Source organism: Pleuronectes platessa, chromosome 4, assembly GCF_947347685.1.
Source record: "Pleuronectes platessa chromosome 4, fPlePla1.1, whole genome shotgun sequence".
Lineage (NCBI taxonomy): Eukaryota > Metazoa > Chordata > Actinopteri > Pleuronectiformes > Pleuronectidae > Pleuronectes > Pleuronectes platessa.
Genome location: NC_070629.1, coordinates 26,695,467 through 26,720,596, shown reverse-complemented (window position 1 = coordinate 26,720,596; position 25,130 = coordinate 26,695,467). Strand labels below are relative to the sequence as shown.

Genomic DNA, 25,130 nt, shown 5'->3' with positions numbered 1-25,130 from the left:
GGTGTACCAGGGTGTAAACAAAATGGAGAGGGGCGTGGAGTGACAGCTTGCTCTATATGTAAATAACAAAAGCAGATGAAAAAATGCTAAGAGAACCGAGGCAATCATCCCGCTTATGAATACTGAATTTAAACATATCATTGGGGCGGCTTCGATGATTCTCCCAGCTGTATGGGAGGTTTAATAATGGGTTAATAACCCCTCTTACCATCAGATAATCTAAGCCTAACATCAGTATCGACCAAGGTTCCCAACCAGATTCTCTCCTCTGATTTCCGCGGGGGCCGGAATCATGGTTCATTCGGCCTGAGGTTCCCGTTATCTGAGCCCAGCTTTGATCTGTGTTGTCGAGCTTCACCTCGGGATACGGAAGCAGAAGCACGCCTTGGGTATTAATCTTCATTAATCTGCTGCAGCTAAATGAGAATTATTTCTGGTGTTGGCAATAATCAGTAGGGATATAGGAGGGTCGAGGACCTTTCTACTGTTTCAATAAATATGAAGATTAGTGTTGAGAGAAGCATCTCATTTGCAAACCTCTTTTCCATTGTTTTATAGCCTCAACTGTTTTGTTATAGCTGTTATATTAGCTGGTTGGGAGTTCTATAGTTACTACTTTCTCAAAGTGACTCACAGAATAATTAGTTCCCATTAAAATCCATACTTACTTATTTAGATTCTTTTAAAACCCAATGCTGCTGAATAACAATCATTTTAAATGACTGTTTTTCTCCTGTATTATCCTCCCATTTATCTTAGAGTTCCTTATAGTTTATCTATAGCGCACCACTTTTCAAAGAACAATTAGGCTTTCATTTTCATTGGAGCACACCCAAGGTTTAATGAGCGGTTTCCATTGTGTTTCTCGTGGTAAATTATAAGTTGTCCATTATACGTGTTCATTAAACCAGGAGGATAAAGTTGTTGACTTGAAAGTGAAACCTCACATTTTCAGTTCCCTGCCGATTACATCTGAATACACGCAAGTGGCCTTTTTAATACAGTCACACTGAGCTACTGTGCATGTTTGGATGTGTGCTGTATACATATATTCATGGGGCATTTGTGTATACATGCAGACGTGGGATCATTCATCATTCTCATCTTCTCATGTTCCCTTCTCCAGCTTCTTAAGAGCATCGGTTAACATAAGCAGAAAATAAATTAGGAAGCCTCTCGAACATGAGAATGTTGGATAATTGGATAAAAAAGGTTTCAAACTCCTGTCAGCTCCTTTGTACCGTGTCTATACACATGTTATATGTGTGGATTCCAGTGTTGTCATTAGGAGAGCGACTTTGCAGCAGGGACATTGGTTGGAAGCAGTTGTATTTTGTCATCCTCAGAAAGCACCTCTGCTGACGATGTATCATGTTATAAAGGTCTTTCTGGACATTCTATTGAATGACTGTGAGCAGTTGAATGCAGAGAAGTAGAATAAAAAAAAAAAAAGGGAATTCTCAATGAATGCCAAAATGTTGAATCAGACTCAGGAAAACATTGTACAAAGCTAGTGAGCTACAGTCGTATCTGGTGCAGGGGCATTACAGTATATAAATATACGTTTTAATACATTGAGGCATGTCCTGATGTATTAACATAATAGATTATGTAGAATCTGCAATAATCATTGTTTTCTATAGTCTTATGCCGTGGTTAGACTAATTATAGTTTCCATCTTTCCAGATTTACAGGTTGCTTTATGTCATTAAACACCTAGTTAGAACTTTTTCTAAACCAAGAGTTGTTGTAACTGGTAATGTGGCTTGAAGCAGAGGTTTGAGGTACTGTTCCTCGAGGGCTGATCTATTACAAGGTTTTAATTGGCAGTCAGTCAGAAACCGGGGTTTTCTGTGATCATTACTTGTTTTTTCACTCCTGTTGTAAGTTATTCGAAACGCTGCGCTCAGTTGTCTTTCTTAACCAGGTGTTAAGTTACTGCATTAGAACCACCTTGTAGTATTTTAGGACGGGAGAGCCTCAGCTGTGTCTGTGACTTCAAAGTGTGGGATGTATAGTTAACACGGAAGTGTTGGCGAGTTTCCAGATGCAGGTGAACGGCCTAGAAACTACAAATCCCATTTGTCCTTGAAATTGGTGCAGAGATAATGTGTGTGTGTGGGTAGCCCTCCCACTTGATGTCAGTCAGAGCTCGAGGCAGCTCTCGTGAATGGAATTGAAAGCATACTTTGCGTATAAGTGCTGGTCATTTCGGACTTGTCTCAGTAGCTCAGCTCACACTCTGGATTCCACAACTGCTGCAGGGGTGAGGTTTGATATTCTCCTTTTGTTTTATGTTCTGTAACAGCCTATTCACTTCAAGGACATTGTGATGCTAGCTGTTTTTTGATATCTTTGTTTTTGTATTTCTTTGCTTTATGTTTCAAAGACAGAGGAAGATAGTCGGAGTACTTTAGTATCAGCTGTAGGCTAATGGAGGCAAAGAGAGCTCTCAGCAGCCAGATAGCATCTTTATTGCTCATAAATGTGTTGTCAAGTGCCTCCCTATGTGAGTCCACAGCTGAGGAGTTGATCTTGTTTTTTTGTGCAGTATATGTGGTGAGAACACTAATCCTTGTCTTCTTTATATCAATTGAGAACTAACTTATATTAAGGGGTGTTAGAACCGAATCACCCCGGTAGTGTCAGCGCCAAGTGTTATCAAATAGCTGGTGTTACTCTGCTGCATGCAGTGTATCAGTCTGTTGCCTAAAACAAAGCAATGTAAATAATCCATTAAAACTGAATTCAATGTCACATAAGCAATTTTTATTGGTAATTGTTAGCGGCACATCTGCGTTAGACCTTATCGCCAGAAGCTGTTGAATCTCATCGTCTTTCCAATGTCGACATCTTCGTCGTCTTCTACATGTTTGACACCTTTTTCATCCTGAGATGTTTTGTCATTGTTTTGAATCTGTCACATGCTAGAAATGTAAACTTAAACATTTTCCAGACATGGTTTAGGGGAAATGTCCAGAGCAACTTCCTACAGCCTCTCCAGATAATGTCTCGAAATTGTCCGGCGTTTGGTGAAAGCAGCTTTCAAGACAAGAACCCCTTGAGAAGGACACGCTTCTTAAGTAATTGTTGATCGTACTGTTTTAATGGCAGATTTACTAGAAAGTTACAGCTGAATGAACACTCTGAGCATTCGTCTTATGCCTAAACGTCACTAAAAGCCCTTTGACTCTGATGGAATCCCACAAGTGATGATTTCATTGATTCCTGGGGACTGTAATAATTGACTGTGCACTGTTGTTCAAATGACCAAAGGTTGTTGATTGATAAGCTGAGAGGTGGACGTCCTCTCTCGTGATTTAGCTGCTTCCTGGATGTAATGGACGCTCCATTAGTAGTTTTTAAAAAGCGTTAATGGGATGACGTTGTTTCATTTGTCATAAAGTTTTATAGCTGTACCGCCTGTGCTGTAATATGATGACCTTTTATAGAGAAACTCCTTCACTATTTCTGAGTTTATTCTTTTTGACCAACAGACAGGCTTTAATAATCTGCACACTTCAAAGACATATCAACCTAAATTATATTTTTATCCGTCCACTTTTTCTGAAATTGTTATTTTTAGCCGTGCTTTGAATCTCGAAGGCATCTTACTCACTATATTAATAGTATACCAACAAGATGTTTCTGAATTACAAGAATGACACCAAAAAACTACATAATAATACATTTTTTGATATTTCCCCTTACAATATTTTGGAAGTATTCAAGGTAGGATTCTCCATAAGCTCTGTGAAATCTCCGTGGTCCATCCTCAGTAGATGGTTTCCAAAGGAAGTCAAAGCCATAGTGTGCACAAGTCATTAAGTTGTGCATCACGTCAAAAGTGTGTGTTTAACCTCTGACCCCTTAGCCATTAAAATCTATATCTGAGTATGTCTCTCTGTCTGTCAATGTCCCTCAGTTTTACACGCCCCTCTCCTCCCTGGTCATCTTAATGAGGCAACCTATGCGACTGACCTAGAGGGCGTGTCCACTGATCCCCTGTGGTTTGCATTAAGTGTCTCATCTGTTCTTCCATCATTGCATGTGCCTTGTGAATTAAAAAAACTCTGAACTACATCTTGTATTTCCCTTCAAGCGCACACAGTCAATTCCCATTCTACATGTTTGGATCTATGTGCATATAGAGCTTGAAGACGACTCCTTGGTGGTAAAGACTTGATAGTTGGCAGCTTTTTAAATACCTCATTTCCAATCACACTGGGTTTAATCCATAGACCGTATATAAAGATGGACGACAGCTGCCCAAAAGGGAAACCCAATCATCTTGATAGGCCCCTGGTGGCTGGCTGCAGTAACGGTCATAAATCCTGCCTCCTGGGACATGGACCACACCAAAAAGTCAATGCACTGTAGATAAAGTTTTATGTACGTTTTAGCGTTCATTTTCTTTACAAGTTTGGTTTGCATTAGTAATGTGGTACTACTAAACAGTTTGTTCAACTGGAGGAAGTGGAGACTTGTCATCCATCTCTGTATACTGTCTACGGATTAACTGTTGTGTGCAATGTTTTTTCATGTTCTACTTTTTATTTATATTCCAAAATACCGACGATATATGGAAAACTTTGAGATCCCGTCTTCCACCTTCTTGCTGCAGAAACTGTGCTCGTTTTCCTCCTCAATGTTTTAAAATGCTGGCATTGACTCCTGATGCAAGTGAATGCAGATAAACTGCAGTGGCATCCTTTCCTTGTTGTTCAACCTTTCCTTCCCTCTTCTCTTTTGTCAAATACTCTCTCTCCTAATCTGTGCCTATCTGTGTCCATGTGTGCTGCGTCCAGGTATCAGGAGGAGTACAGTATGGACTCAACCAATGCCCAGTAAGTCCTTGGCAGTATCATGCTCGCAGCATGGCATGGATTGTGTCTGCAATGGTAACTGTACACAGGATCACTGGGGAGCACCATAGCACTATATGTGGTCATAGATGTAATGCCTTGCCTATGTAGGGTTACATTGCCATTACCATCAAAGTGGGCGATTGTTGTTGTGGTAATGATCGGAAACTTGGAATTATCCATTCATTTGTGGCTGCCTTTTCAACAGTTGTTTTTTGGCAAAGACTCAAAGTAAACATAACTTTCGATCATAACACAATAAATGGTGAAAAGGCAGCTTGTATGTGCTTTTTGTTATCAACTTACTCATCTTACTCCTGGTTTGTTTTGTGTACACAAGTCTTCACTGTCCACCTGTGCTTGAAACGTAGATCTCATGAGAAAAGCTGATAATACTGTTATGTTGACAACACAAAATCTTTGCATGCTGATGAGTCACTGGATGTGAGAATGTTAATTACACAATTAGGCTGGTGTACTCATTGGGAGTATCAGGGTTTTATTGCAGTCACTTAAGGGAATTTGAGACTCTCATGTTTTACCGAAGCTGCCGGGATGTGGCCCTCAATGGGATTTTTTTTTTTATGTTCAAACTTGTTTAATAGATTTATTTTCACTGAGATGTATGACTTTGCTAAAAGAAAACAACATGGACCAGTAAACATACATTTATTAATTTCCCAAAGGGTCTCCGATTGATTAACAGCAGATTTGGAGAACTCTGGGCTATTGAGTTTGCTAATCCCGTGAGTCTTCAAGTGCGGGACAGTCCATAAATTTAGAGGAGAACCTCAAGTGTTGCTTCATAGTCATCATCTTTAGTTTTGCTGAAATTCGACTTTTAGCCTTGACTTTGATTCATTGCTAGCACAAATCTCGGAGGTGCTATTAAAGCCCCAAAATCCAAATGTGTCTTTTCAAGGTTGACCTATTCAACAGCGTGTGTGGCTATAGGGCTGATAATGTCCGGAAGCAGGTTTCCAGAACTGCTATAAAGTCATTCATAAAAAAGTGACCTATCATAATATTTTATGTGAGATGCTGTATGTATCTTAAAACATATGTGAAAATGTTGATCTTTAAAATCACCTTTTTTATTTTTTTTGTCACCAAGTAGCAGCCGATTACAAAAACTGCTGCTCGAGGCACTCCTGCAGTGCATTCACCATTCGGCTGTGGTGGGTTGAGTGTATTGGGGCCATGCTACTGTTGAAATATGAATGTGACCCTCTGCTGTGGGGAAGTGGTGAACTAAGTGGTGAACTATGACAGTGTCTCCCTCATCACTGTGATATATATATATTTTTTTGGTGGTTATTCTCAAAGTAGAAATTCAGGCTGAGAGAGTATGTTGCATTTTGTTTTTCCGCACAACAAAAAGAGCTCCCTGTTCATTTCACTGCATTACGGTGATGGCTCTGAATCTCAACACATTGTCAAAGGGAATAAGGATCATGAATATTAGCAAAATACCTGACATAGACACACTGAAGTGTGATTCCTGTGGTAGTCAGGTAAAGAAGGTTACACCTCAGGAAGCATCACAGGAAATGTAAAGCTTTAGTTTCCGTTCGACAAACACAAAGTCGCTCGCTGCACATGCAGGAAACCACGATGCTTGATTCCAGTCCATCAAAATCAAAGAGCAGATCAAGCAACTTTGCAGGTTCAGCAACAGCAAGATGTTAGGAAACGGATAATATCATCTCAGTCGAGGGTTCTCTGAATGGATCCAGTCAAAATGGAGGAGGGTGATGATGACGACACTTGGTAGGTCGCAGGTTTTATAACAAAATAATTAATCTAAAGCATCAAGTAGTGAAGTATCTTCGTCACAATATGAAAGAAGTGTTTCCTGTGTTTTTCAACGCTTTATTTGCTCACTGCACATCTTGATTTAGCGTCAGAACACGGGCTACCTGCTGTGTTATTTATGTTATTCAAATGGCTATACTCTCAGTATTAAGCTATCTTTGTGCTGAGGCTGGCAACTAACTTTATAAGAGAAATGTATTAAAAGAAACTTCACATTTTCTTGACATTTAATAAAAGTTTAAAGTCAAATGATCAGCCAGAGAACTTTTCACAGTTCCTTTGTGTGCTTCTCTTATTGAGGTCACTAATTACATAACGTTTTGCAAAGTCTCATTGTTTAATAATAAGTCTCATTTATCCAGATTTTCTTTCAAAGGACCAAACATTATTCAACATTTTTCTCAATTTTATTGAAATTGAAAAACCAATGCTTTACTTTTACTTTGTTGACATTTTATAATAAAGTGCTGGTTAAAGTTAGTTCTACATTATTACAAAAATATCGTTGGAATTTAAATCTTTGTTGTTCCATTATTGAAAGACAGATTAATCTAGAACAGCACTCAATGAAGACCAGTTGTTGCGTAATCCTGGTCCTGTCAGAAAAAAATAAAAACTCCTTGGAGTCGGGTGAAATATCCTGATTGACAGTGGAAACTGACTTGTAATCGGTTGAGCATGAGTATTGACCTCCCTACTGCGGCTCCATCGTCCGATCGCTCCACCGAGCAGACTCTGGGTCCGAATGTGTAAGATGGCGATGTTCATATCGGGGATATTTTAGCTTCATTTGTGGATGGGGAGGTGGGAGGAGGTGGAGAAGATGCAGCATCTCTCTTTGTATACAGGCCATCGTCTGGACTTCTTGACAGACCTTGTGACATTTGCTTTAAAAATAGCATCTTGCAAATGCTGATTCAAAGCAAAAACTGTGAGATATTCTGGAGTGCACTCTCACTCTCTGTTAGTGTTTTTAGAACAAAATGCTGCTGGGTTGTCTTGGCCCTTAACCCACAGGGTGCACATACAGGGCAGATCCTCCCTGTGCCTTCCATGCACTTATGGGCGGCTGAGGTTGAGGGGGTAGAGTGTCTGCCTCCAACCAGATGGTTGTCGGTTCAATCCTCAGTCTTCCAGCAAGATACTGAACCTCCCAAATGGCCCCTCATAGATTTTGAATACCCTAACATAAAATGGATAAATGATGTAATGAAGCTTACATTGTATGATTCTCACAGAGGAGCTGAAATGACCCACACTTGCTCCTCTGTGTTGATCCTGTCGCCGCCTGGCCTCCTCTCTTCCATTTAGATGGTTATGTTCCCTTCGGCTCATTATAATACAAACTCTTCCAGTTTCCTCTCGAGATTTCTGGCTTCAATATTCATTTCACAAAGCACTTTGACCACTGCCCAGTTCTGGATTCAAGCCCATTTGACAAATTCTGCGATGTACTGAGTTTATTGGACAAGAGGGACCGTCACTATGGGAAGAACAGCAGCAGGCAAAAACAAACCTGCCACGGCTTTTTAATATTCAGGTCCAAGTGTAATATTTTTAGAATCCCTGCAGCTTTTATATTAGGCACACGTCTGAGGGTGGTTCACGGGAAAGCTTCTTTTTCCGACCGCTTGCTTTGTCAGAGGGGAACAGGAGCATAGAGTGAGTTTAGAAAATAATAATAATAAAAAAAAACTGTAGACTCATTTTCCAGGACTGCTGTAAAACTGTTTAGTAGGCAATATGTGGTATTGTTGGTCTGTGTTGTGTCAATTCCCTTAAGACCTTATTAAAAATCATGAAACAACATGTTTAACCCTTGCAGCCTAAATTAATATAGTTGGGTTGATAATTTCCGAGCATCTTTGAGAAACTGGATGCGGTTCAGCAAGTCAGATAGTTCAGGGATAGGTTGGCCCGAGAGGGATCCACCCGTTGGATCCTTTTGTTGCTAAGAAATAAAAGGAAGCATATGTTGTCTGCATTTGTAGAAGCCTTACAAATGGGACAGCCTATCTGTCTTGAAATGCAGCCTCAGCTGGAGGCAGCCCCTGAATTGAAACTCCGCTATTGACTCCGCCTTTTACGACGAGGTATGATTTAGATTTCTGTTCTGCAGAATCATCCATGCACCGTTTCAGGGCTCATCAGTGCTGTAGCTTCCTCCCACAGCTTCCATGATCCTCTCATTCCCAGGTGAATCTCCAATAGGCTGATTCTGCTGTCCACCAGTGCAGTCACCTCATCCCTGCAACAAATAGCCCAGATGGCACAGATCATCTGTGTGGCTCTTTCACAATGTTTTCTTCTTCCAGCACAAGAATGAACGCAGACTCTGCTCTGTCGGCCAGATTGTCCGGAGGTCACAAAGCTCTGTGATGATTATTTACTGAGTCTACAAAGCAGCTGTCATTGCTCAGTACCTCTTTAACACTGAAAGCTTCATCCCAGGTCCATCACACCCTCAGTCTTTCTCTTGGGTGGCACATTTCGGATTCTTGAACTTAGGGAGGCCACTATTCTTTGACTTCCTAAATAGTACCAGGCTGGTGTCTTGCTCTATATTATTTATACTCCCGGTGTTTATGTTTGACAGCTAATGTACATAGCTTGGTGGTGATGGTTTGCAGACTACAGAGATGACAAAGAAAAGAGTGGGAGTACTTATAAGGTATTGTTGTTGGGCTGCATTAACTGGAAGTACAGTGCCTGATAGAGATTTGTCATCCCTCACCCTCTTGTACTTGTTTAATTTAGTGAATACAAAGTGATGATGGTGCATGTTATCGTCCGTGGACCCAGTATGGAAATGTATGAATTGAAGAAGTATAATTCATTGAGGTTCTAAGAGAGGAATGTTTTCAAATTAGAAACCAAATACTATATATATATATATGGTGATTTAATTGAAACTCTTAATTTGTATTATTGAGATTGATTATGAAGATTTTCAGATCTCAAGGATCTGTTTAATATTTTATTGACGACTAACCAGTTGTAGAGATTAAAGTCTTTAATGTCTTCGATATTTTTTAATTGCCACCTGTTCTTAATAGAAAGCATTATTGTGAAAAGAGATGAACTGTGTCCATATTGCAGTTTGGTATAATCGACTGATGAGTGAAGCCGATTCTATGATCTTCTTCATGTGTGGATCTGTTTTCTGGCCCCAAAATAGTTTTTTCACACAAATTCTATCATAACATTCATGCTAGTAACTCTAGGCCCTTTCTCACTAGCTTGTTATATCACTTGATGAATTGATCCAACCTTTTAATTCATCAGATCGATGTTGAAACATTTTACTCAGAACCATAATTGTGTGTCTCCAACAAAGTTCACAGCAATATATCCAGTAGTTGTTGGGACAGTTCAGGAAGACGTCAGCATTACTGCAGTATGTTTATTACTTTCAGAAAAGTTGCTTGATGACGATAAATTGTGTCTTGTAAGCTGTATTTTGAGAAACGGCTTCAATTTGAAACAAAACCATTAGGAACTCAAAAGTCACAATAAATCCAGTGCTCGAGCTGCCTGGTTGGCAACGGTTCGAATATGCTCGGCCATTTTTTCACTTAGATATATTGCGAAGGAGCCCAGAGCCAACTTCACAAAAAAAGTGTCCCTCTCACCAAATATGCTCTGCTATAGACTTCACTGCATGAGTTTCATCTCTCATTCAGATGAGCTGGAGCTGTTAGAACTTCTGTTTATTGTTCTAACAGCTCCATCAGTAAATATGAATATGCATTAGCGATCGTTTGATTCACCGTCATTGTTTTGAAAACAGTGTATTACTGCTTCTCGGATGATGGAGCAGGCAATAACAATTTGTTTATGCGTTTGTCATTTAGCTGTGTGTCAGGTGAGGTTGGTGTCGCAGGGCTGGGAGTGTGTGATTGGCCTCCATGGAGAGGAACATGTCATTATGTGTGCGTTGCCTTGTGTAATTCCTCGTTCTGGAAACGCAGAGAAACGTGGCTGAACATTTCCTGCCTCTGAAGCTGTCTCCCTGGTGATAAAGCCAGAAGAGGGGGGGGGGAGGAGAATGGTTGGAAGATGGAGCGTGTTGCATGTTCTTTCTTCCACCTACACACTTTATCTACATATATATATATATACATTCATACATACCTCCCTTAGGAGATAGCAGCTGTAATTGCCTTCCTCCTCTCTCCTCCGTCTTCACCCTATATTCATCATGTCAGACAAAGAGGACTCCGAGGGTCCATCCTCTAACTGCGAGGACATTACTTTCCCTCCATGCTCATTAGCGACGTACATTACAGAAGCTGTTAAGCCCCTCTCGCCACCTGTGTTACTCAAGGACACCTACAGTAGCAACATCATTCATTTATACTTGCGGTGATCATCAGGTCGGCTCTCCAAGGCCATTAAAGTCCATTATACCTGCTCTAAAGTTTGATAGCCTTGGGTTTATCAATGTTCCTATGCAAAGGCATCACATTTGAAGTACTGTAGTTCTTAATTGACGTTAGTGAATTATTAATGGACAGGTATGTGTGAGTGTTCTCCTTTATTTATATGGACTAAATAGTGGACTCAAGTGTGTAAAGTAATGTGTATTAATAAAAGATTAAAATGGAAATGATCAGCCCCCACCATTGTGCCTGTGTCATCCACAGATTTACCAGTTTGGATTAATTTCCTAGTAGAGCAATTAAAAACCCTTAACCCATCTTAAAGTCATTATATTATGTCTTTTGGCCTCACCCCTAGTGCAACATTAAATGAACGTGAGCGTGTGGAAAAACTAGGTCTAGATTTATGTAATAATCTGCATAATTGAACCAGAAGCAGAGCCGCACATCAAGCTGATGCATTCGAGGCTGATACTGTTGCATTGTGACTGACGGTAAATGGAGGGTAAACGGGATTAGTTAGAAGAGAGGTTTCCTGAGCTGCTTTTCCATAGGGCACACAAGAAACCCTCAGCAAACACAATTATGGCAATTGCACGGTTAACATTTCCAACAATGTGTTTTTCTTTGTCAGTAGGATATAGGAGGAATAGATGCACAGAGGCGGAAGCATTGAAAGAATGAGTCCTCAATATTGTAGCAGAAGAAACTCAGATATATTACACTGGCACTGGGATCAGGGATTCAAATGACACAACCTGAACACAACCATGAGACACGTTTACATGGACACCAGTATTCTGATGTGAGCCAGATTAAGTCAATAGTCAGATACTGTCAGGTAGTCAATCGAATCAAGATGCTTATGTTGACCTTATTTGCATTACACGGGCAAGTATACATCTTCATTACATTGTAACATCCTCCTGGAGCTTTCATAGCGTTTTTTGCGGCGTTGACAGTTAGCTATCAACTGGTTGATGACACGTGTCCTGGTATCGAGTGTGAAAAGGTGACCGGACACTTTGCTCTCTACCATGTAAACAGGAATATGAATGGAATATTCTATTAGCAGCTCATTTAAAGAACATAATTGAAAATAGAGTGCAAAGGCCCAACAGTCCATCTCTGAAACCACATTTACATTTACTAGATCCACATTTGGACCTCCACCAAATTGCACACACTCATCAACATCAACTGTTCTGCCTGCGTCTTTTTCATTTATATCCATGAATTATTCTCTGAAAAATCAAAGAAGATATAAAAAAGAAAACACCCTTCTCTGTATTTTCTGAGTGCAAACACGTCTTTTTCTTACACGTTCTAATATTTGCTATGCAATGTTTGAATGGGTATTGCCTGGAGCCTCTGAAGGAGTATTTTCTCCACAACCATCTGTTTACTTTTATAATGACATGGTGTCACTGTTCCCCCCCCCCCCACAGGGTGCAGGTGGAGTTCTACGTGAATGAAAACACCCTCAAGGAGAGGCTGAAGCTTTTCTTCATCAAAAACCAAAGGTCAAGTAAGTACAGCCGACGGGGGAGCATCACCCCCTCCTGTTGCCGGTGACGTGCTCAGAGATGAAAGAAAGAAATAAAAGCATAATGTAGAAAACTGCAGCCAGTGATGACGCATATATTCAGTTTCTGTCTCAGTTGGGGTTATCATTATTACATTACATGCCTCGCTTTAAATGACTATTCTTGGGTGTGCGCACACTGTGGCCCAGCATGGACGGAAGAGCACGGCTCATTTGTTGAGAGAGGCTGCCGAGTTGTTTTTCTCTTCAGGAGATAAGACTGGCAACGCCACAGTTTAGACAGAGACACTGGTGCAGCTCTGCAGTTTGGTGCATTGTGGACACAGTGTCCTCTCTGGGATCTTTGTGTCTGTTGATAAAACATGTCGTCGACATATCCTTGACACTGACGTGAGCTGATGTGACTGGCTCTCATTGTCAGAGTCACTAACGGGGAGCTGTCTGTGACAAGGGGCAACAGAGTCTAATGAAAATGTCACTCGGAGCTGCAGGCGTCTGTTGCTCTACCCCGTTGCATCATTGTTTGTGTTTATCCAGTTTCAAATCATCTTATCGTTAACGCTGGCTTCCCCTAGAAGAGGTCACGCCACAAGAGAGAGGCTGATTGGAAATACAGCTTGCACCACCCTCTGGCCGGCGAGCATGGTTGCAGCCGAGTTCTTGCTCTGCAATTAGTTAAACAGGATACTCCACAATCACTGCTATATTTGTGTTATGAAATTCCACCCGTCACGTATCCTGCTCTGTAGTCAGTCATCAGATTACAAGCCTGTGGAAGTGCTGGTGTTATTTAGTGTTGTTCTCTGAGGAGTTGAAAGCTAGGCGTCAGGGGAAATCAGTTGTGACAGGGTGCCAGAGCAGCACAGCGCTGTATTAGTCCTGCTCCACAGCTCTGACAGATATACTCACTTTAGGCCTTTCACTCAAGGCTTTTTAATGCACCTAAACAGTCCAGGCATCATCACCTTCCAATGAGACAATGGACAGAGTATGTGCAGAACTTTTCATTTAGGTCTGTGAACCAATATTGGCAATTCAAAAGATTGTTGTTTGTAATTCGCTCCTGCTGTTGTTGCTCCGCAGGCCTGAGAATTCGCCTGTTCAACTTCTCTCTGAAGATTCTCACCTGTGTCCTGTACATTGTGAGAGTGTGCCTGGATAACCCCAAGGAGGTCAACTACAACCCATGGTGAGAGTCGCATTCCCACTCAGTCTCTTTTTCTAATGTTTATTTATATTGTGAATGTAATATGTCATGTTTTGATTCAGGAAAAGCTGCTGTTTACAAACCTTTCTTGTAGATGTTTTCTTTTTACTGTCAGTTTATAATTTTTAATGCAATTTATTTTCTTATGCTATTATTTCATGAATTCTCACTTTATTTTCCCTCCAGCTGTTCTTGGTTTGGTTGATTCATTTGTTTTAATTTATCCTTTTGCTTAAAAGTTAATTTCCGTACTATAATGTTTCCGAAGGGTTTTTACTTTTGTTCATGTTGTCGCTCGTTGGCAAAATTTACAGTTTCTTATTTGTGTTTTGTTTGTTTATTAGAAAGTTTAGTTTATTTTCTCTACTTGGCCATATTGTAAATGAGATCTCTACCTCAATGTATTTCAGAGTAAAAACATCAAATATGAAAGATATCAGCGGAGGAGAGAAAAATGCATTTATATGGAAATAGTTTTTTTACACATGGCTATTTGAAACACTCTTAAGGGGGTCATCTTACTGAGAGATATACCTATATATAAACAATGTCTAGGAATTATTATTAACTCTGTGTTATATTTATTTTCATGTATAAAACGTGTGAAGTTGCTCCTTCTGTGCAGTCGTGTGGAAGTTGTAGATGGTCTGTGTTGTGTCCGCTGCCAGAAGCTTTCAGAAACACATTGAGGTTTGTTCTTTATGGCAGCCGACCAGCTGATGGGAATGCTTCCCAGCAGGCATGTTCCCACTCACTCACACACCTTCAAACACACTCACACTCACGTGTGCGTTTCCTTTTGTTGCTTTTTCCAGCAGCACAATATGTCTCAACACGAGTTGGACCAATACAGCAGAGTCGGAACACATCAATTGGTAAGTTTCAGTTAAAACTGTATTTATTTGTAACCTGAAGTCTGTTGATATTTTCTACGATGCAATTAAACGGAGAATCGTTGTGACGAAAACCTTTTCTCGTGGTTTTTGACAGGGATCTGATTTTCTGGGTGCAGAGACGGGAGTCTCTTTGGGCGATACAGGTGAGCATAATAACTCGCCAGTGAGAGTGCACATAAATCAAATTTCCCACCGCAGCAACTGGATTCCAATGCAGAATTCAAGACTATCACACTCGCACCCATTTATTGGATAAAAGAATCGCAGAGCCCACGATTTCCTGTGTTTGGGTTTCGAAGCGAGAACAGATGAGTTTGCAGTTGCTCGGCTCCTTTTATCTCCATGTCTCCCTTCTCTGCTTCAGGTGACAGTGGCCTTAATCGGTTTCTTGGAGACCATGCTTATCACATATCTCAGCTACAAGGTAAGAAACAGGCCCACGGTGCACAGTTTCCCTCTTTGCTCCATGATGATGTCTCGCGGCTGTCTGATCATTGTCCAGCGCTACCTGTTGTATTCTCTCTTGTGAGGTGACAACTTTCCATGTCCAAGTGCCAGTTCCAAGGGACTGATCGAAAACATTAGGCCAAGAGTGTCTTGCTGTAATTTTGTGTGTGATTTAGACGGGACAGACACTTGCAGACACATGTTTTTCTAAAGAGGATCATATAGCCTGATAGTGAAGTTTGTGTTCCATCATTTTCTGTGTAGTGAATATAAAAAATTCATAAAATAAGCAAGGGTCAGTTGAAGTCTTAAATTTCTCCACTGACAGTGATCTATGCCCCTTTGCATTTGGCAATACACAGTTTCACCAGATGGACTATGAGCCCACAAGTTGACTCGTCAAGTCCAACACAACAGTGATTTACGATAGAAGTAAAGATAAAAAAGAAAGTTGTGCAGATTCAAGCAAAAACATTGTAAGATGAAAAAATTAATAGACACAGAAGATGAGATGAAAGTAAATCTAAGATATGACGTTAACAATAAATGACATGAGCAGATGCATAAAACAGAAAGCACAGTCCAGTAAAACATTAGATATGTAGCTTGTTTCACGACCAGAGTCACATTAAACCTCTCTGATACAGTGACAGCAGTTTATAGTAGAAGTTGTTTAATCTTTTTGAGATGGGATTTATTAATTCACTTTCTGTTTTGTGGTTATACTTTATTGAGATCTGAAGGTATTTTAAAGAATACATTGTATTGTTTGCATCTAAATAAAACCAAGATAAACGACCTTGGGATTTAGGGATGTGTGGAGGAAACGTTCAGAAAGAGACCTGTCATGGCAGGACTCGCTCTCTAAAGCCGTTTATCTTTGCTCAGACATATTAGGTCTCGCTTCAGCTCTTCTGCTCTGAGACTGTCGATGTCTCCTGTTACTCCTCAGATTACAGCTCCTTCACCTTTGCTAATCTTTTAAAAGGTAGTAAGGTTTTGACTTAATACAATATATTGTACATCTTGTTATAGAAATGTCTCTTTGATTTTTTTAGTTTTGCCCTCAGAGGTTTTTAAAAGTATTTTCCATAACTCTATTTTAGATGGACAATCCAAGTCTTGAGGCCACCTTGTCATTTCAGCTGCAGTTTCAATTTGCTGTTAGTTCTCAGTGAGTGTGGAATGAGCCGCAGCTTCACTCTCTTTCACCAAGGGGCGCAGATAATACACTTTTATTAATAAAGTCTATGTGTTGCCAGTGGCCACAGAGTGTGGTCAGTCTTAAAGCTAATTTAATCTGTTTGAAAATGGCTTCCCCTCTTTCCCAGGCTGATATCAAATGAATAATAAAGCAGGCTTGTGGTTTCTAATGAAAAATTTTTTTATAACACCTTTAAAAGCAAGTGCAGGTAATTTGGTTTTACATCAGGAAGGATGTGGTTTAAAGAGTTTGACTTAACAGTCGCTAATGTACTTCACAAACGAACGCATGCTTTGACTGCTGAACGAAAACAGCTTAAAGAGGAGGGCTGTTGTTTTGACCTTGCCCTAATCCCCACTCCACCGTGTCTTGAAGCATCAATAACCGGAGATATTGCTTGTATGATGTTTATTTTGCTCACCCATGAAATTTTATCACGGCCTTACAGTTAAAACCATTTTGAACCCGTTGCTGTCTCGCAGCTAATCACCTCCATCGGTCATCTTTACTGCAATTACATTAATTCGCTGAATTGCTTTCTGTCAATTTCATTTCCAGGGGAACATTTGGGAGCAGATCTTCAAGATATGCTTCATATTGGAGATGATCAATACAGTGCCATTCATAATCACCGTAAGTAATGTCCTGGGGACAAGTTCCTTTCTTTTAGGCTCCAGGTCATTTTCTGATTGGATTCTCTTAGAACAATCCAACAGGGTCAATGCTCCAATGCTCTTAGTACCATATTCCAGACCTAATTGTCCGTGTTGTTAATTCTCTGTATTGATTATAAAGATTTCCTATTGTATCCCCTGTGTTTTAACTGATTTGTGTTACACCGACAAGTTTCTAATCTCTCTTGTTTCTTTCCTTCCTGTGTTCAAGATTTTCTGGTGTCCATTGAGAAACATATTCGTCCCTGTGTTTCTTAATTGCTGGCTTGCCAAAGGTGCCCTGGAGAACATGATCGTGAGTAGAAAGTAATGAACAATCTCTGGATGCACTGCAAAACAGAGCGAGTGGAGATGTGCATGTTTTGTTTTTTTTGGGAGTAGTGCTTTGAAGGAAAATTATCCATCCTGTGGCCGCCCTACTGGAGGTCTCCTGAAGCTCCATGAGTAGCACTGGCTTTAAGAGTCTGAGTGGTTTTATACAATTTACAATTTGTCTGAGCAGAATTCAATTTGAGAAGGTGAATTTCTTTCCTTGCTCTTTAGCTGACATCCAATTGCTGCACAAGGCAACGCTGTCTTTTCTAAGCTGATGTGATTGGGCACGTTAGGGAGTTAGTATTACCGCTGGTTACTTTGATAATTCGGCTTACTGGCTCTTAGTTGGCAAACGCCAGCGATTCGTTCAAGTTAGAGGATTAATTAAATGTTTGGAGAACGGCCTTCTATTAACACTTGTGTATCTATGCAGTACTGGAGAAGAAAGGGCACTTTCGTTTTAATTACTCTAACTCCTGCTTCTACAACAAAGAGCCTGTCAGAGCTACTCACTTTGGGCTAAACTCTTATAGCTCCTATAAGCTAAATTCGTACGTGCTGGGTAACAAATGGTCTGTTTGTTTGCTAAGCTTGTCTTGATTTGGGACTATAAAAATGTGTATGAGAAGCTAAACTTTTACATGCAGACGTCCGTTTCTCTCCGCTGGCTTTGGGAGTTTTTTCTCCAGTTTGTTCCCACAGTGGCTGGCAGGCATACAAAAAAATGGAGAAGTGCATGTTCAAGTTTGAGCAACAGTCAGGGAGCTGGCAGAAAGACTTGAGGCAAAACAAGATCTGGGATATCTTGATCTGGTCAACACGCTGTGCAAGGAAAGAATGTCATCTTCATATTTAATGGATATTCAGTTTACCCGAACTGAAACGATAAGATAGGCTGCCGATAGAATCATGTTTTTTTAATGACCTACGAATTCATATACTCGGGCTGTTTATGTTTACTTTCAGACTGTAGAAATATTCCAGCCGTCTTTCTCAGGTATATACGCCGTGTTGTATCTGGATCGTTTCCTAGAGAACGGAACATTGCTCAAATTTATTCAATTGATCTGCGCTATCCCACCAGCTGCACTAGCTGGTGTTCAGTGCTGCAGCAGCAACATGTGCAAACACCTAATACACTGGAGACCCATTATGAGGTACAGTGAAGTTATGTTTTCTTTTTACTAAGGCCCCACAGCACATTTTTAAACAAAAGCAGGACCAACCTAAATGCAAGCAGAAAGAAAACGAGGCCAGTGCAGGCAGAGCAAGACAATGCACTGCAATGCAACACAGGAACATAGAAACCACAGGGCAGATGGTAGAATCTGAGGCCTGTGGATGGAGGTGATAGCGGGTGGAACATAATAACAAGGTGCAGCTGGAGATTGAATCGTGAGCTGCTACTTTTCGAGATGGACAGGATGCTATAGGAGAAAGCACAATGTGGACAGTATACAAAAACGAGTGACTGAAGTGAAAGTGGAACAGTTCTCAGACCAGCCCAGTTATACATGCTAGCCATCGCTTCAGGTCAAAGAAATCTCAAAGGCCCATTGTTTAGGTTTCAGTTGTGTTTCATTAGTGTATAATCACCTGTTGTATTGCTACCTTAGAATCAGTCCTGCGTATCTACTTTACTCAAACCAAAAACTGACTCAAGAGCTGGACTTCTTGTGTTTTTGTTACCCGAAGGCCATCGTAGGTTCGCTTCAGTCGATTGCAATTTGACACTAAAACTTGCACAATGAAACTTGAGTAAATATTAAAACATTAAGCGAATTTCGAGAAGTGTTTTATAAATAATTCTGATGTGGTTGTTGAGACCTGAAAGATGTTGTCATTTGTAATCCAGAAAATGCTAAAATTCAAATTTAACTGGTTAACTGGTCACTGGTATTTATGTGTCTGTGTTCATCTGTCCAGAATGATTTCCATCGAGCCATCCAGAGGACCCACTCTGCCATGTTCAACCAGGTGGTCATCCTCATCTGCACCTTACTGTGTCTGGTTTTCACTGGGTGAGTGAACATCGTGAAACACATCTCTAACCATTGAGGTGTCCGTGGTTAGTAACAGCCTGTTTCTGACCATCAGTGAAAAATCGAATCCCTGAACCTTCTACATGCTTGATTGTATTCTCTTATGTTGCATTTATATCTTACAAAAAAGGTTTGTTGAAAGGTGTTGTTCAAGTAAACTTAAATAGAGATTGAAATTCGGCACTTGAAAGCAGACATGGTCTCCTCTTGGCTCAGTGGTGGAGTCGGATGTGAACAGCTTGAATGGCAAAATGAAATTAGACTGAAGAGTTTTATATTTTGATGTAATGTGGCAATGGTTACTGGCAAAAGCAAATCTTAAAATAAATAACTTTAGCTGGTGACGATCAGAAAGGAAACTTGCAGATGCTCTTAAGTGCAAGACAAAGAACAAGGGGAAAAACATTAGCCATAGCCATTGTCATTGAGTTCCACTCTTTCAAAGCCAGTTAATGTTATTTAAAGCTGTCACTTATGGACCTTATCTCTTTGGCAACCTTACGAGCCTTGGCCACCACCCAGCTAGACATTCTCACCCTCCCTCGCCGCCTCAAGGTTTTCTTATCGATGGAAAAAGCCCAAAAATATAAGCGTAAGCATTGAAGTGGAACTGACAGGGCAATCAGTGGTGTCATTTTAAAAGACTGAGGAACACTGAGGAGGAGGCTGACACTTTGTGAACTTTGACCTTGGGCAGATTGAATTCTGATACCGTGCCCGACAGGCAAAATCGTTAAGACCGAAGCCTCATTAAAATATCTCTTCATGGATATGATTTTAATTGTCTTAACCTGTGGGAGACGTGTCTGACGATGTCGTTGAATCATTTGTTTTTTCTGCAGAGCTTGTGGGATCCAGCACCTCGAGCGAGGGGCTGAGAAGACCCTGTCTATTTTTGACGCGTTATATTTCTGCATCGTCACCTTCTCCACTGTGGGCTACGGGGACGTCACGCCAAAGATCTGGCCGTCCCAGCTGTTGGTGGTCATCCTCATCTGCGTTGCCCTGGTGGTGCTCCCACTGCAGGTATGAAGCTAAATCAACTACATGGCTCCTCTGAGAACACTAATGTCCTCTCTTGTCATATCAAAGCAGTGTTTCCCATTGGTGATGTAGACTGGCGGCCCACCATTTTCTACTTTGTCCCACCAAAGCTTCATAATGAACCCCCCAAAAAAAGTTAAAAAAACCTCTAACTTGATGTTTTGCTCCGTTGCTTCATTTGTTTGCTGAAGAAGTTTACAAATCTCACGCAAAGCTCCAGGCCAAGTCATCCTGGGTCACACTTGATGAAACTGACTGCTTACTGTTTTATCCACTCAAAAATAAGAAAATCATCTTCACTCAGAATAATCTGACATGTTTATTCTCCCTGCAGAGCAAACTGGGTGAGAAATCAAAATTAGCTCCTGCTGCAAATTGCCACGTCAGCAGATTTATGCTCCAGTGCTTCCACCATCTGTTTCTAGGCAGCAAATCTGTTCTCCGTTTATTACTCATACAATTCTGGCTGCTGTTGACATCACGCGATGCTGTTGTCATTGTGTCAGTTTGAAGAGCTAGCCTACCTGTGGATGGAGAGACAGAAGTTGGGGGGGAACTACAGCCGCCACCGGGCCCAGACGGAGAAGCACGTGGTGTTGTGTGTGAGCTCGCTGAAGATCGACCTGCTGATGGATTTCCTTAACGAGTTCTACGCTCATCCCAGACTTCAGGTATAGTGGAAATAACAAACGCCCATGCTCCTGCAGCTGGAGTCGTGACGTCCCACTTTCTACTGCTTGTTCCCACCATCAGCTTTGAAATGGTTGTGATGGGATAAATGACAAAGATTATAGATGTGTTTCAATGTGATCCGACCATGAATGTGTGGGTGGTGACCACACGGTACAGGGAAGGCAGGGACATGTCTGAGCTTCCAAGAGTATAACGCTGTTCCATCAACATTAGATGCAAGAGAATATTTGATATATAAAGTATAAAACGGCTGAAAGAGGCCGTTTTTAAAGGCTTTATATCAATTTTCTCATTCTCCTTTTAATGCTGATGGATCAGCTCCTGCATGAGGCCATTCCACACCATGTTCTGCCAAAGTTAGAAACACTTTTTACCATTAGAGACATTTCAGTTCGAGCAGGTTTGTCTGATCTCTTCTCTCTGGGTTCTGAAGTGGGCACCTCTTAGCCAAAGTGTAACTTTTGAGTGCTGCGTATTCAGCCAGTTATATTTAATGTTTCATGGGGATTTGAAATAAAAAAAAACTACTATCTCTTTTGTTGTGCAGGACTATTACGTGGTGATTCTGTGTCCGACAGAGATCGACCTTCAGGTTCGTCGCATCCTCCAAATCCCTCTGTGGTCCCAGAGGGTCATCTACCTGCAAGGATCCGCCCTCAAAGACCAGGACCTCATGAGGGCCAAGTGAGTGAAAGCATTGGATTCTCACATTTAATCAAACACAAAACAGACTAAATCAAATATGTAGTTGTGTACTATGTTTTTAGCGGATGTGAGTGTCAGTGCATCCTTGAGTCAGCTCAATTTCAGACTTCTGGATTGTCGCTGACATTTCTGACTAATTCAGTACAACTATCTGTCTGTTATTGATGATATCAACTAGGTTTCAATACCAAGTTCTTAGGTCATTCTAAACATTCATATCATATTCTTTAAAGTGCATTGTATAGTGTTATCATATACATGCGTCTGTCTGTCTGTACGTCCGTCCCACTCTCATGACCACTGGGTGTCACTAACGCCTTCAGGGAATTTGTTTTAAATTAGGCTCACACATCGTTTTGGACCAGAGGATGAAATGAAACGGCCTTTAGTCTGGACAGATATTGATGTAAAATGTTGTGGGGCGGTTATTCAAGGTAAATTCATAGTCTGTATTATAATCTCTTATAGTATAAGCATATGTTAAATATAGCTAGAAGGGCACTTTGAGTTAATGTGCTTCTTTGGCCCATTCCCCACCATTCCCCTTAGTTTTAATAGAATCGGTTCTGTTGTGTTTGCGTAATCCTGCTAACAGCAAAACAACCGGTAATGAAAACATAACCTTCTTGGCAGATGTAATATTAAGTGTAAGCCCTCCACCTGCACAGAGACACTTAGATTGAAGTTAGATTGTGAAGTCCATTTGGTCGACCTCTATTTACACATCAGAGTAATAGGATTTCCTCCTGCATTTATCATCTGCTCTTATCACAGGCCACGTTCACACACCGCAATAACATCGGTTCAGCTCCGGCTCCGTTTATGTGACATGTTGTTGCACCAGCATCACCAGTCTGTGGTTCTCTGATTAATGGTTGCTTTCGGGAGATCGTTCAGCTTATTGGCAGATGTTGTTTTTACAGCAGGGGGATTAGATGTTAGTGCAATTTCTCGCTATAATATGTAATGGATGAAACGCCCATCCAGGTAAGCTTTATAGACAAATCACTTTTTATGTTTATCATCTCATACTCTGGATCCCATTGAGTTTTCTGTCTCCATGAATGATGGCGTGATCGGCAGTCTCATGTCAACCAGCAGCTAGGTCGTCACGCAAGACTTGGGCTGTTTTCTTTCATTATAATCGGACTTGAGCATTCACCCTTGACTTGTTTTTCCTTAAAGCATTGATCTCTTTCAATAATGAGTTTCCTGTCCCTTTTTTCTTATCCGTCTTTCTGCCTGTCTCTCTGTCGATACTCAGAATGGATGACGCTGAAGCCTGCTTCATCCTCAGCAGCAGGAACGAAGTCGACCGAACTGCTGCTGTGAGTCTCATTCACGGGAATTTGTCTAAAGCAGTTGTAAACCCTGTTTTTATATCCAGCATAAACCCTCTTTAACGTTAGAGCCACTCATTGTGATTCAAGTAATAGTATTGAGAGCACACTGCTAAGGTAAAACTTTTAAAGATCAAGTCTCTGGATGAGTAAAAAAGATCCTTTTCTCGTCTCACAGGATCACCAGACTATTTTAAGGGCCTGGGCTGCAAAGGACTTTGCTCCCAACTGTCCCCTCTACGTCCAGATTCTCAAACCAGAAAACAAATTCCACGTCAAGTTTGCTGGTACGTGCAGGGAGATCACAGAACTTCTGAAATGGTGTCGTTTTGTCTGTATATTACATTTCCTAAACCAACTTATCCTTTAAATGTATCCTATGTCATTCAGATCATGTAGTTTGTGAAGAGGAGTTCAAATATGCCATGTTGGCGCTCAACTGTGTGTGTCCGGCCACGTCCACCTTAGTCACTCTCTTGGTTCACACCTCCAGGGGACAGTGAGTATTTCTTTACCTTGATTATATTAGCCTGATGTATTTATTTACCGTCTTTGATTTACTTCTATACTCAATATTAATATACTTTACTTGCTTAATTACATAAGCAATAACATTTTAAACATCATAAATAATTGAAAATTCAAATATTGCACAACAACCGCTGAAATCTCAAAACTCAACTTAAATTGAAAGCCAGTGAGAAGAAATAAGCAATGATTTTTGGTGTTAACAGTTCTGATATGAATAAGTAAGCTAATCCAGAGTTATGCAAACAACTGGTCACCTCTATTTTCCAGCCTGTATCTCGGGACATCAGGTAGAGCTGAGTTAGAGCATCTGTCTTTTGATTCCTGTCTCCTCCGGTCCGCATGTTGAAGTGTCCTTGGACAAGACACTGAGATTTTCTGATTGATGTACAATGTGCTTCATATAGTGAGCGCTGTATGAATGTGTGTGTGTGAGTTGGTGAATGTAATCACTTTGAGTGCTCGTGAAGATTAGAGAATATAATGCTGCCCATTGTATTACCTTGTGAGTTATCGTCCTGCTCATTCTCACTAAGTCATATTCCATTGTGGCCAGATTTTGTTGGTTTGCTTCCACCTCACCTCTTTTTGAAAAGCTCCTTTGTCATGCATATCAGCAAACCTTCGTTTTGCAGAGGCAGAAAAATACAAAGAAGCCGTGCAAAGAGCTGAATTACTGCTTATTCTACAAGGATCTTATAGTCAGGAGAAAGTGATTTGTACCCTATAGAAGTGGAGATTAATAAGTGGGGATATTTCAAGATGAGACAATTGTCTTCAATTACTATCACAAGTGAGAAAGGACCAAACAAACAGCTGAGAAGCATTAAGAGCTACAGAAGGTGCTTTGAACCTATTTCAGTGGCTCTTACCCTGACATAACATATTGATTATTGATAACTTATTGTTTATAAAGGTTGGTCCGCTCACGGTTGAAAGCTGCACTGTCACCACTGCAGGGACTTGTCACTGTCAAGTCCCCAAACATTACACAGTTCTTAAAGCTATAAATATGTCTGTGCCTTTCACTTTCTCTGCAAAGGGACCTGTGTTTCTTTACTGCTCTGCACATCAGAAACAGAGAACATCCATTTTAACTTCCATTATGGGAACCTGTTCTATCCTGGGGCTGTGAATGTGACAGGAATGTGGCTCTATGGCAAAAAAAATTATTAAAATGATTAAATGGATGAAGAAATAAAGCCACAATAACACAATAACACTTAAGTTAATTATTGTGACTATATCTACATCGACACCTGTAATCTGGCTATTGACCTTTCAATTATTGATGCTTATATGATTTGCTAAAATATTACAATTCCTGTTTACATGTGACAGAGCATGACCTTATTAGGGTTAAGGTAATCAGAACATGATCTTTACATGGCAGCCTCTTATTCAGACTGTTTTCTTAATTGGGTTAA

At 40.6% G+C, this 25,130-nt stretch overlaps 1 protein-coding gene across 1 annotated transcript in view; it reads left to right on the top strand.

Moving 5' to 3' along the window:
• LOC128437891 (potassium channel subfamily T member 1) overlaps positions 1 to 25,130 on the top strand; it is a 66,676-nt gene that overhangs the window by 22,459 nt on the left and 19,087 nt on the right. The window contains exons 4-17 of the mRNA XM_053420179.1: positions 12,511 to 12,590; positions 13,692 to 13,797; positions 14,631 to 14,690; positions 14,806 to 14,854; positions 15,076 to 15,135; positions 16,921 to 16,995; positions 17,248 to 17,331; positions 19,278 to 19,372; positions 20,236 to 20,419; positions 20,944 to 21,108; positions 21,678 to 21,814; positions 23,100 to 23,163; positions 23,354 to 23,462; positions 23,566 to 23,674. Of these exons, the coding sequence (XP_053276154.1) occupies positions 12,511 to 12,590; positions 13,692 to 13,797; positions 14,631 to 14,690; positions 14,806 to 14,854; positions 15,076 to 15,135; positions 16,921 to 16,995; positions 17,248 to 17,331; positions 19,278 to 19,372; positions 20,236 to 20,419; positions 20,944 to 21,108; positions 21,678 to 21,814; positions 23,100 to 23,163; positions 23,354 to 23,462; positions 23,566 to 23,674 (1,377 nt within the window). The remainder of the gene's footprint in view (positions 1 to 12,510; positions 12,591 to 13,691; positions 13,798 to 14,630; positions 14,691 to 14,805; positions 14,855 to 15,075; positions 15,136 to 16,920; positions 16,996 to 17,247; positions 17,332 to 19,277; positions 19,373 to 20,235; positions 20,420 to 20,943; positions 21,109 to 21,677; positions 21,815 to 23,099; positions 23,164 to 23,353; positions 23,463 to 23,565; positions 23,675 to 25,130) is intronic.